Source organism: Elephas maximus, chromosome 17 (genome assembly GCF_024166365.1).
Source record: "Elephas maximus indicus isolate mEleMax1 chromosome 17, mEleMax1 primary haplotype, whole genome shotgun sequence".
NCBI classification, from domain to species: domain Eukaryota; kingdom Metazoa; phylum Chordata; class Mammalia; order Proboscidea; family Elephantidae; genus Elephas; species Elephas maximus.
This window is the reverse complement of record NC_064835.1, coordinates 26656309-26669927: the sequence shown is the minus strand read 5'-3', so window position 1 is coordinate 26669927 and position 13619 is coordinate 26656309. Positions and strand designations below refer to the sequence as shown.

General features: G+C 39.3%; 1 protein-coding gene across 1 annotated transcript; it reads right to left on the bottom strand.

The window, feature by feature from the left end:
• Positions 1 to 10434: 10434 nt before the first annotated feature.
• Positions 10435 to 11364, bottom strand: LOC126060124 (olfactory receptor 151). Its single transcript, XM_049856204.1, has one exon. The coding sequence runs from the start codon at positions 11362 to 11364 to the stop codon at positions 10435 to 10437; it is 930 nt and encodes a 309-aa protein (XP_049712161.1).
• Positions 11365 to 13619: the final 2255 nt, after the last annotated feature.

Here is a 13619-nt window from a genome sequence, read left to right as displayed (position 1 = left end):
TGTAGTATGGGGTTGCTATGAGTTGGAATCAACTCAATGACAATCAGTTTTTGTTTTTTTTTTAATATTTTCAAGGAGTGTAAATTTAATGGTAACAACGAATCCCTATTGGGTAACTGCTCTGAATGTCTGTCAAGACCAGCATTTCTCCAAATTACTAACTAGTCATCTTCTTGCTCTGATCCAGAGGTGGAAGCTCTGATGAGAATCACAGTGACTTCTGCCTGTCAGGACTCTCTTCAGAAAAGAGGCTCAGGTTTCAGCAACTGAAGCAGAGACACAAGAGGGCGGGGCATAGAAGAGGTACTGACTTAAAGATCTAAAGGCCATTCCCCTTGTTTTTGCTACCTTTCTCCACAGCAGCACCAGCTCTCACCCTGGAGGCAAAGTTTAGCCTCATATGTACTCTGGACAGTTCGAGTCACTTGGTGCTGTGAAGACATCCACAGGAAACAGTAAAGCCTTTTCTGCCATAATTTTAGTCTCTGTCTGTGGATTTCATTCCCAAGAGGGCGAGGGGGTGGGGAGGCAGGTACTGGGAGGGTAGTGGTGATATTTCTTTCCCCCTAAGTGGTTCCTTTCTATTATCCCCACAGAGTATCGGAGAGGAGAATGGCAACCAAGAACTCTTCTGTGACAGAGTTTATGCTTGCAGGCTTAACAGACCAGCTAGGAATCCATATCCTTTTCTTCTTCCTGTTTCTCTCCTTCTATGTGATCACTGTGGTGGGGAACCAGGGCTTGACTACTCTGGGCTGAACTCTCACCTGAACACACCCATGTAGTTTTTTCTCTTTAAACTCTCTTTAATAGATTTTTGTTACTCCACTACCATCAACCCCAAAATGCTGAATTTCTACATATATTTTGCAGTGCACGGCCACTGATACTTTAACATGAGTCTCTGATATTTTTGCAGGCAAAACTGGGAAGACACTGTGCCACTTGCCGACGGATTTACTGAGTCAGGTTGGCAGGAGATTCAGATCAATCAGTTATTTAGGGGGTAACAAAGACTGCAGCAGTGCCTAATATCTCCTTGATCATCTGGAAGGAATGGAGAGATAGAATAATAGGGGAAGTTATTTTCAAAAGGAGATTGAAATTGTAAAATTATAATTAGGATAAGGCATAGGCTGTACAGACAGACAAGAGAAAGGGGATAATGAGTTGTGGATTTGAATCCTGGTGTTGCAAGTTTACCAGCTATGTAAAAAAAAGTCTGAGTAATTACTTAACCTCTCTAAATCAAAGGTTTCTCATTTGAGAAAATGAGAAAATTAAGTAAAACACTTAGAAGACTTCCTAGGATTCATAAGTATTTGATGCTATGATATTGATGGTGGTGGCAGCAATTGAATTAAGGAACCATTTAGAAGATCTTGGGTAGGAATATGTGGAGATTAAAAGTAAAATGAGAGAGAAAGAGAAAGAAGAGAATGTAGAACCCTAGTTGAGGAAGATATTTTGTGTTATTTCTTGGTGACTTTCAATTTCATCTCCATTTGTCTTGTGTATACCAAAGGGCAAATTATGAGAATTGGTTTGGGTAATATGTTCTCTACAGAGGAAATTAAATCAAATATCTCTCTTAAAGTCATTGATGAAAGTTTTAGTTTTATTTTATATTATAATCCAGATAGGTAATGTTTATCAGAGGACCAAAGAGAGAGAAAACTGATCCTAGGTGGAAAACATGTTGAGAAATATCTGCTCTCAATCAATATGTGTGTAAATCTTCTTCTTTTTTTTTTTTAATATTTTTTATTGTGCTTTAAGTGAAAGTTTATAAATCAAGTTAGTCTGTCACATATAAGCTTATATACACCTTACTACATACTCCCACTTACTCTCCGCCTAATGAGTCAGCCAGCTTCCTCCTTCCAGTCTCTCCTTTCGTGACCGTTTTGCCAGTTTCTAACCCTCTCTACCCTCCCATCTCCCCTCCAGACAGGAGATGCCAATGCAGTCTCAAGTGTTCACCTGATACAAGTAGCTCACTCTTCATCAGGATCTCTCTCCAACCCATTGCCCATTCCCTTCCATGTCTGATGAGTTGTCTTCGGGAACGGTTCCTGTCTTGGGCCAACAGAAGGTTTGGGGACCATGACCACCGGGATTCTTCTAGTCTCAGTCAGACTATTAAGTTTGGTCTTTTTATGAGAATTTGGGGTCTGCATCCCACTGTTCTCCTGCTCCCTCAAGGGTTCTCAGTTGTGCTCCCTGTCAGGACAGTCATCGGTTGTGGCTGGGCACCTTCTAGTTCTTCTGGTCTCAGGATGATGTAAGTCTCTAGTTCATGCGGCCCTTTCTGTCTCTTGGGCTCATAGATATCGTGTGACCTTGGTGTTCTTCATTCTCCTTTGATCCAGGTGGGTTGAGACCAATTGATGCATCTTAGATGGCCGCTTGTTAGCATTTAAGACCCCAGACGCCACACTTCAAAGTGGGATGCAGAATGTTTTCTTAATAGAATTTATTTTGCCAATTGACTTAGAAGTCCCCTTAAGCCATAGTCCCCAAACCCCAGCCCTTGCTCCGCTGACCTTCGAAGCATTCAGTTTATTCCGGAAACTTCTTTGCTTTTGGTCCAGTCCAGTTGAGCTGACCTTCCCTGTATTGAGTATTGTCCTTCCCTTCACCTAAAGTAGTTCTTATCTACTATCTAATCAGTAAATAACCTTCTCCTACCCTCCCTCCCTCCCCCCTCTCATAACCACAAAAGAATGTGTTCTTCTTAGTTTATACTATTTTTCAAGATCTTATAATAGTGGTCTTATACAATATTTGTCCTTTTGCCTCTGACTAATTTCACTCAGCATAATGCCTCCCAGGTTCCTCCATGTTATGAAATGTTTCACAGATTCCTCACTGTTCTTTATCCATGCACAATATTCCATTGTGTGAATATACCATAATTTATTTCACCATTCATCCGTTGATGGACACCTTGGTTGCTTCCAGCTTTTTGCTATTGTCAACAGTGCTGCAGTAAACATGAGTGTGCATATATCTTTTCCTGTCAAGGCTCTTATTTCTCTAGGGTATATTCCGAGGAGTGGGATTTCTGGGTTGTATGGTAGTTCTATTTCTAACTTTTTAAGAAAATGCCAGATAGATTTCCAAAATGGTTGTACCATTTTACATTCCCACCAGCAGAGTATAAGAGTTCCAATCTCTCCGCAGCCTTTCCAACATTTATTATTTTGTGTTTTTTGGATTAATGCCAGCCTTGTTGGAGTGAGATGGAATCTCATCGTAGTTTTAATTTGCATTTCTCTAATGGCTAATGATCGAGAGCATTTTCTTATGTATCTGTTAGCTGCCTGAATATCTTCTTTAGTGAAGTGCGTGCTCATATCCTTCGCCCAATTTTTGATTGGGTTGTTTGTCTTCTTGTGGTTGAGTTTTATCAGAATCATATAGATTTTAGCGATCAGGCGCTGGTCGGAGATACAGCTGAAAATTTTTTTCCAATCTGTAGGTGGTCTTTTTACTCTTTTGGTGAAGTCTTTAGATGAGCATAGGTGTTTGATTTTTAGGAGCTCCCAGTTATCTGGTTTCTCTTCATCAGTTTTAGCAATGTTTTGTATTCCGTTTATACCTTGTATTAGGGCTCCTAATGTTGTCCCTATTTTTTCTTCCATGATCTTTATCGTTTTAGTCTTTATGTTTAGGTCTTTGATCCACTTGGAGTTAGTTTTTGTGCATGGTGTGAGGAATGGGTCCTGTTTCATTTTTTTGCAAATGGATAGCCAGTTATTCCAGCACCTTTTGTTAAAAAGACTGTCTTTTCCCCAATTAACTGACACTGGGCCTTTGTCAAATATCAGCTGCTCATATGTGGATGGATTCATATCTGGGTTCTCAATTCTGTTCTATTGGTCTACGTGCCTGTTGTTGTACCAGTACCAGGCTGTTTTGACTACTGTGGCTGTATAATATGTTCTAAAATCAGGTTTTTTTTAAAAATCAGGTAGAGTGAGGCCTCCCACTTTCTTCTTCTTTTTCAGTAATGCTTTACTTATCTGGGGCTTCTTTCCCTTCCGTATGAAGTTGGTGATTTGTTTCTCCATCACATTAAAAAATGTCATTGGAATTTGGATCAGAAGTGCATTGTATGTGTAGATGGCTTTTGGTAGAATAGACATTTTTACTATGTAAGTCTTCTTATCCATGAGCAAGGTACATTTTTCCACTTATGTAGGTCCCTTTTAGTTTCTTGCGCTAGTACTTTATAGTTTTGTTCGTATAGGTCTTTTACATCTTTGGTAAGATGTATTCTGAAGTATTTTACCTTCTTGGGGGCTACTGTGAATGGTATTGATTTGGTGATTTCCTCTTCGATGTTCTTTTTGTTGATGCAGAGGAATCCAAGTGATTCTTCTGTGTTTATCTTATAACCTGAGATTCTGCCGAACTCTTCTATTAGTTTCAGTAGTTTTCTGGAGGATTCCTTAGGGTTTTCTGTGTATAAGATCATGTCATCTGCAAATAGAGATACTTTTACCTCTTCCTTGCCAATCCAGATGCCCTTTATTTCTTTGACTAGCCTAATTACTCTGGCTAGGACCTCTAGCACAATGTTGAATAAGAGCGGTGATAAAGGGCATCCTTGTCTGGTTCCTGTTCTCAAGGGTAATGCTTTCAGGCTCTCTCTATTTACAATGATGTTGGCTGTACAGATGCCCTTTATTATGTTGAGGAATTTTCCTTCTATTCCTATTTTGCTGAGAGTTTTTATCATGAATGGGTGTTGGACTTTTTCAAATGCCTTTTCTGCATCAATTGATAAGATCATGTGGTTTTTGTCTTTTATTTATATGGTGGATTACATTAATGGTTTTTCTAATATTAAACCAGCCTTGCATACCTGGTATAAATCCCACTTGGTCATGGTGGATTATTTTTTTGATATGTTGTTGAATTCTATTGGCTAGAATTTTGTTAAGGATTTTTGCATCTATGTTCATGAGGGATATAGGTCTGTAATTTTCTTTTTTTGTGATGTCTTTACCTGGTTTTGGTATCAGGGATATGGTGGCTTTATAGAATGAGTTAAGTAGTATTCTATCATTTTCTATGCTTTGAAATAGCTTTAGTAGTAGTTAAGTCTTCTCTGAAAGTTTGGTGGAACCCTGAGGTGAAGCCGTCTGGGCCAGGGCTTTTTTGAGGGGGGATTTTTCAATTACCTTTTCAATCTCTTTTTTTGTTATGGGTCTATTTAGTTGTTCTACTTCTTATTGTCTTAATTTAGGTAGGTGGTGTTTTTCTAGGAATTCATCCATTTTTTCTAGGTTTGCAAATTTGCTGGAGTACAGTTTTTCGTAATAATCTGATATGATCCTTTTAATTTCAGTTGGGTCTGTTGTGATGTGGCCCGTCTCGTTTCTTATTCGGGTTGTTTCCTTTCCTGTATTTCTTTAGTCAGTCTGGCCAATGGTTTATCAATTTGGTTAATTTTTTCAAAAAACCAGCTTTTGTTTTTGTTAATTCTTTCAATTGTTTTTCTGTTCTCTAATTGATTTAGTTCAGCTCTAATTTTTATTATTTCTTTTCTTCTGGTGCCTGATGGATTCTTTTGTTGCTTACTTTCTATTTCTTCAAGTTGTAGGGACAGTTCTCTGATTTTGGCTCCTTTTTATGTATGTGTGCATTTATCGGTATAAATTGACCTCTGAGCACTGCTTTTGCTGTGTCCCAGAGGTTTTGATAGGAAGTGTTTTCATTCTTGTTACATTCTATGAATTTCTTTATTCCCTCCTTAATGTCTTCTATAACCCAATCTTTTTTGAGCAGGGTATTGTTCAGTTTCCAAGTATTTGATTAATTTTCCATGAGTTTTCTCTAATTGATTTCAACTTTTATGGCCTTGTGGTCTGAGAAGATGCTTTGTAATATTTTGATGTTTTGGATTCTGCAAAGGTTTGTTTTATGACCTAATATGTGATGTATTCTAGAGAATGTTCCATGTGCAGAAGAAAAAAATGTATACATTGCGACTGTTGGGTGGCATGTTCTGTATAAGTCTATGAGGTCAAGTTGGTTGATTGTAGAAATTAGGTCTTCCGTGTCTCTGTTGAGCTTCTTACTGGAAGTTCAATCCTTCTCCGAAAGTGGTGTTTTGAAGTCTCCTACTATATTTGTGGAGGTGTCTATCTCACTTTTCAGTTCTGTTAAAGTTTGTTTTATGTATCTTGCAGCCCTGTCATTGGGTACATAAATATTTAATATGGTTATATCTTCCTGGTAAATTGTCCCTTTAATCATTATGTAGTGCCCTTCTTTATTCTTTGTGGTGGATTTAACTTTAAAGTCTATTTTTTCAGAAATTAATATTGCTACTCTTGTTCTTTTTTGATTGTTGTTGAGTTTGAGTTTTAGTTTGTTTGTGTCTCTAAGTCTAAGGTGTGTTTCTTGTAGGCAGCATATAGACGGATCATGTTTCTTTATCCATTCTGCCTTCTCTGTTTCTTTTTTGGTGCATTTAGTCCATTTACATTCAGCATAATAATAGATAAGTATGTGTTTAGTGCTGTCATTTTGATGCCTTTTTGTATGTGTTGTGGACAATTTCATTTTTCCACTTACTTTTTTGTGCTAAGACGTTTTTCTTTGTAAATTGTGTCTTCCTCATTTTCATAGTAGTTGAATTTATGTTTGCTGAGTCGTTACGTTTTACTTGGTTTTTATTTTGAGTTATGGAATTGTTAGACCTCTTTGTGGTTACCTTAATATTAACCCCTATTTTTCTAAGTAAAAATCTAACTCGTATCGTCCTATATCGCCTTGTTTTCCTTTCCATATGGCAGTTCTATGCCTTCTGTATTTAGTCCCTCTTTTTGATTATTGTGATCTTTTACATAATGACTTCAATGATTCCCTGTTTTGAGCATTTTTTCTCTTTTAAAATTAATCTTAATTTGTTTTTGTGATTTCCCTATTTGAGTTGATATCAGGAGGTTCTATTCTGTGACCTTGTGTTGTGCTGGTATCTGATATTATTGATTTTCTGACCAATTTCCTTTAGTATTTCTTGTAGCTTTTGTTTGGTTTTTGCAAATTCTCAAAGTTGTGTTTATCTGTAAATGTTTTAATTTCACCTTCATATTTGAGAGAGAGTTTTGCCGGATATATGATCCTTGGCTGGCAGTTTTTCTCCTTTGGTGCTTTATATATGTCATCCCATTTCCTTCTTGACTGCATGGTTTCTGCTGAGTAGTCTGAACTTATTCTTATTGATTCTCCTTTGTAGGAGACCTTTCTTTTCTCCCTGGCTGCTTTTAAAATTTTCTCTTTATCTTTGGTTTTGGCAAGTTTGATGATAATATGTCTTGGTGATTTTCTTTTTGGATCAATCTTGTATGGGGTTCGATGAGCATCTTGGATAGATATCCTTTCATCTTTCATGATGTCAGGGAAGTTTTCTGCCAATAGATCTTCAACTCTTCTCTCTGTATTTTCTGTTATCCATACCTGTTCTAGAACTCCAATCACACGTAGGTTATTCTTCTTGATAGAGTCCCACATGATTTTTAGGGTTTCTTCATTTTTAAAAATTCTTTTATGTGATATTTCTGCAACTATATTGGTGTCAATTGCTTTACCCTCCACCTCCCCCACTCTGCATTCCAATTGCTTGATTCTGCTCCTCTGACTTCCTACTGAGTTGTCTAATTCTGTAATTTTACTGTTAATCTTTTGGATTTCTGAATGCTGTCTTTCTATGGATTCTTGCAGCTTATTAATTTTTCCACTATGTTCTTGAATAATTGTTTTGATTTCTTCAACTGCTCTATCAGTGTGTTCCTTGGCTTTTTGTGTAGATTGCCTTATTTCATTTCTGAGGTCATCCCTGATGTCTTGAAGCATTCTCTAAATTAGTTTTTTATATTCTGCATCTGGCAATTCCAGGACTGTGTCTTCATTTTGGAAAGATTTTGATTCTTTAATTTGGGGAGTTGTAGAAGCAATCATGGTCTGTTTCTTTATGTGGTTTGATATTGACTGCTGTCTCTGAGCCATCTATAAGATATTGTAATGATTTATTTTATATTTGCTCACTGAGTCTTATCTTGTTTTGTTTTCTTTCAATATACGTAGATGGGCTACTAGATTGCACTGTGTTGATTGTTGTAGCCTTTGAATCACTTATGTCCTGGGCTGCTACCAGATATATAAGCCTAGGAGTCCATTTACTATTCTTGAGTAGACTCTGATTTTGGGTCACCAAGTATGTGGTGTAGACTGTCACCTATTAACTTAGAGGAGTGTGGTGATAGTTGTGTGCAACAGATTCGAGTAGCACCAGGGGTTCACACTCCAGGGGGGGCAGGATGCTGACAGGCTTCCCCCAAGTGCCAGTGAGTTAGGTGTGTCTCTATTCCTAAAGCACTTTGGTGGGTGGGCTCTGCAGCTGTACCTTAGGCACCCAATGTGTGTACCTCTACAGATTGGTAGGTGTCACTATCCTCAGACACTTTTGGCAGGAGGCTAGGTGTTGTGGGTGGAGCTTCAGCCCTCAGTTCCCTGTTGTGGGTCAGTGAGGGCTCTGTTGAATGTGCAGAGATATCAGACCTGGGAAACTTGTCTTCCAGGAATCCACTAAAACAATTACAGTTAGGTCGCTATCAGAATTGTGTTTGCGTTATAATAGCCACCTTGTTCCCTGTAGGGATAAAAGCCCAAGATTGTGGATCTCATATACTTGGATGGAGCTAGTTCTGTATTTTTATTCCAATTTCGGGAAGTCAGGGAAGGATTTTGGTCCCTGGGTTTTTTGTAGCTACTTCTCTCAGGCCAGGAGAATGGGTTAGGAAAAGACAAAAAACAAAAACAAAAAAACTGCAGAGCACTTTACTCCCTGGCCCAGGAAATTCCAATGTTAATGAAGCTGCCTGGGAAGGGAGGGGAGGGATCAGATAGATATGAGAGAGTAGCACCCAGGAATATAGACAAAGTTACTTATCTTGCTTAGTGATGACTGTTTTATCTCAGATTCCCGAGGGGCGAGGGCCGCGTAGCCTGTGTGTGCTGGCTGGGTGGAGATCGCCTCCGAGAGTCAGGCCCAGTCATGTGTTTGTGGTGTCTCAGAAGCCGTGGTCAGCTCCTCTGCTCCCAGTCCAAAGCCCAGTGCCAGAGTTCCCTGGCTGGGATGCCTCACTCCAGGCTCCAAAACCAGTTGCTGTCTCCGGGTGACTTCTCCTCCTGTCAGCCGCATCGCTGTGCTGCCTGCATGCACTGGCTGGCCTTCCCCAGAGGTCACTTCAGGGGTTTAGGGCTGCGTCCCATGTTTGCGCTGTCTCAGGAAGCTGTACTCAACTCCCCTGTGCCCAGTCCGAAGCCTGGCATCAAGGTTTTCTGACTGGTATGGTGGCTCCATGCTCCAAAAACAGTCGCTGCTTCCCCGTGGTTGCTCGTTCTCTCATTAGCCGCACCAGTGTGCAGCCTGCTTGTGCTGGCTCAGTCTCTGTGGAGGTTACCCCAGGGGGCTAGGGGTTCGGGTTGTGTCCCGTGCCTGCCCTGCCTCAGCAAGCTGCAATCAGCCCCACCACTCGGCAATAGGGAACTGTGAGGGCTCAAGGCTGTGTCGCCAGATGCCAGTTCCAGAGGCTGTTGCTGCTTCAGTATGCAGCTTTTGTTTCCCCTGTCACTCAGGTCAACTCTTTAGATCTGTGTTTGATAGTCAGGGTTCGTAAATTGTCATGTATGTGATTGATTCACTTGTTTTTCCGAGTCTTTGTTGCAAGAAGGATCCGAGGTAGTGTCTACTTAGTCAGCCATCTTGGTCCCACCTTCCAATGTGTGTGTAAATCTTTACAGGACTTTCTGCCTATGTTTATATCTTAGTTTTCAACTTGAGACAGAATAATGACATTTGGAACCAAACAGTCTTCTTCTTCGTGTTTTCTGCATGGTGGCCTTCACCTCCTTGTTCCTTAGATTGTAAACTTAGGGTTCAGCATGGGGGTGGCTGTCATGTAGAGCACGGTGACCGTGTTCTCCTGAGCCAGTGAACTGACCTTGGATGGTTTTAAGTACAGCAGATCCATAGAAGAATTGCATAGCCACAGGTGGCAATATTTTCTGTATAGAAGCTAATGGTAATAATATTTTCTCTATAGAAGGTAATAAACAATGAAGGACTCTCAAACTCAATGCTTAAAGTTTAAAATTTATGTTAAATTACAACTAAGTTAGCAAATGTTTAGAAAAGGGTTCAGGATAGAGAGAATATTGCAAATAAAATATGAGCTTGAAAATAGCTGGTTGCCAATAGTAAGTCATGAGAGAGGGTCAGAAGGAAGAGAGAAGAATGAGAGAAGACATTCACCAGCTGTGTGGAGGATTGGTGTTCCTCATCCACGGTTGGTCTTTCCTCTAGTGTTTGTAACAACTTACTTTTAAAATTGAGAAAGAATAATAATGTTTGCATTAAGACAGTTTTCTTCTCAGTGTTTTCTGCATGGCATCCTTCACCTCCTTGTTCCTCAGACTATAAATAAGGGGGTTCAACATGGGGATCACTGTGGTATAGAACACAGAGGCCACATTCTCCTGGGCCAAGGAACTGGCTCTGGAAGGTTTTAGATACATGAATGCAGTAGATCCATAGAAGATTCCCACTGCTGTAAGGTGGGAACTGCAGGTGCTGAAGGCTTTGGACCTACCTTCTGTGCTCCTGATGTGGAGGATGCTGGAGAGGATGAAGGCATAGGAGACAAGGACTGTTGAACTGGTGACTATGATGTTGAATCCAGCCAAAAAGAAAACTGTCAGCTCAATGTAATAGGTGCTAGAGCAGGAGAGCTTCATGAGAGGGAGGATGTCACAGAAGTAATGACTGATGAGGCTCTCACAATACGACAGTTTTAACATGAGGCCAGTCTCTATCATTGAGCCAATGAGCCCTGTGATGTAGACCACAGCCACTAGCGTGGAGCAGATTCGATCTGACATAATGATGTTATAAAGCAAAGGGTTGCAGATGGCAACATAGCGGTCGTAGGCCATCACTGTCAGCATGTAACACTCGGCAATGACAAAAACAAGGAAAAAGTAGAGCTGTGACATGCACCCCGCATAAGATATGCTGTTCTTCTCTGACACAAAGTTCACCAGCATTTTAGGAGTAATGACAGAGGAGTAGCACATATCCACAAATGACAAATTGCTGAGGAAGTAGTACATGGGGGTGTGAAGCTGGGAATTCAGAGAAATGAGCGTGATCATGCCCAGGTTCCCCACCAAGGTGACCATGTAGATCCCTAGAAAGAGGAAGAAGAGAGGGAGCTGGAGCTCTGGCCCATTTGTTAATCCTCCTAGAATGAACTTTGTCACAGTAGAGTGATTTTCTGCAGGCATTCTCCTGGGGTTGGAAGCCTGTGGGGCTGGGAAAGAAAAGCCTCCTGAAAGGCTGTAATTCTCCTTGATGAAGCTGGTTTTGAGCATTTGTCTTAAGTTTGGATATCCTGAGCTGTTTCTATGATTGTTGTACAAATGCAAATAACACTATATTGGCCAATTCTACATTTTCCATGTGTACAGTTCAGTGAGAATTCTTACATCAATCATGTTTTGCAACAATCACCCATATCCATTACCAAGTTTTACATCACCACAAACAGAAACTCAATGTGTTCTAAATAATGCTTCAGCTTTTCTGTCTGTCTTCTGTCTCTGTTTACTACCACTAAACTGTGATCTGTGTACTTTTGCCCATTCTAGGTATATCTTATTAGTGACCTCATTCAGTATTTGTTGTTTTGTGATTGTCTTATTTCACTCAGCCTAATGTTTTCAAGGTTCATCCATGTTGTGGCATGGATTGGAAGAATTAATATTCTCAAGGTGTCAATATTACCTATTGCATATACAGATTCAACACAATAACTATCAAAATTCCCATAGCCTTCTTTGCATAAATGGAAAAGCCAAATTTGAAATCTATGTAGAAAAGAAAAGGGTCCCAAATAGCCAAAGAAATACTGAAAAAGAATAGAACAGAACTCACACTTCCTGATCTCAAAACATATTACAGGCAGTACCTGTGTTATGATCGAGATCTGCTCATAAGTATGTCTTTAAGTCAAATGTGCAGGTAAATTGGACAGGTGCACATGATTTTTATTTAGCGTTACTTTAGTGCAAGAAAAGGCTTGAAGATTTTCCAATGATTTAAAAGCTGCACTGCAGCAAGGAAAGGTGATTGTGATGAATATTTTATTGCAAGTAGGGGTTGGTTCAATCATTTCAAAGTGAGGGCAAATTTACAAAACATTAAAGGGCAAGTATGAGTTGTCTGAAGTTGGATGCTGGTAATTTGGGGACTCCCTGTATAAAGCTACAGTAATCCAGTCTGGCACTTGTATATGATAGACCTATAGACCAATGGATTGGAATCAAGAATCCAGAGATAAGCGTACACATCTGTGGTCAATTAATCCTTCACAAGTGTGTCAAATTAAACAAATGAGGAAAGAATAGTCACTTTAATAAATGTTGTTGGGACAAGTGGATTTCTATGTGCAAAATAATAAAAGTAGACCCATACATCACACCATATACAAAAACTAACTTGAAGTGTATCAAAGACCTAAATGTATTACCTAAAATCATAAACAATTAGAAGAAAATAAGGGGTAATTCTCTGGGACCTAGCCTTCAACAATAGATTCTTAGATATGACACCAAACTCCCATGGAAAAAAAGGCAAAATAGATAAATGGGATCTTGTCAAAGTGATAAACTTCTAGAATCGTCATTGAGGGGTGGGGGTGGGGCCCAAGCCCAACAATCTGTGCTTTACTCTACAGATGATGTTGAAGCAGGCTAATGTTTGAAAGCCTTTACTCTAGAAGAAAGAAGTAGTAAAGTAGAAGTTGGGGATGTGTTTTGCTGCAGAAATGAAATTTCACTGTCATTTATGCCATTTCCAAATATTCACTGAATGTGAGTATTTGAATACCTATCTCAAATCTATGCAGTGTCAGGGTAACATGGTAGTTACTCCTGTATCTTTGAGTGGCAAGTCAACTGCTGAATCTGAAAAATGAAGGAATTAAACTCCTAAAGTAGTTGTAAAAATAATATGGGCTTATGCATATTTAGAAATATTTTTTTCAAATATTCAGAATGTATAGAAATACGAGTTGTCATCAAGTGGCTGGAACTTGTACTTAGTTTTTCTTGGGGTTTGAGGGCCTAAGACAGTGGTTCTCAACATTGACTGAAGTATTTAATAAGTACTGATATCTGGGTCCCACCCACAGAAATTCTGATTGAATTAATTGATCTGTGGTGCAGCCTGGAATTGGCACATAGTGTTGTCCACAGTAAGTGCTCAATCATTGCTTATTGTATTATCATTATTATAACATTAAGATTGTAATATCAAAACCATGGCACAATTACCTCCCTGGTGGTGAAGTCCTCAAATGAGAGACATGTTCTCTAGGAAGCACGGATTATTATTGCTCAGGTATGATACCTATAGATACCTCTGTCTCTGGGGTGTACTTCTTAATTTAAAAACTTAAATTCTCACTATTTTAACTACTTCTTCATATTATTACTAAGCTGTATGAAATGCTTTATAATTTACAGATTTCTTTCAAGTG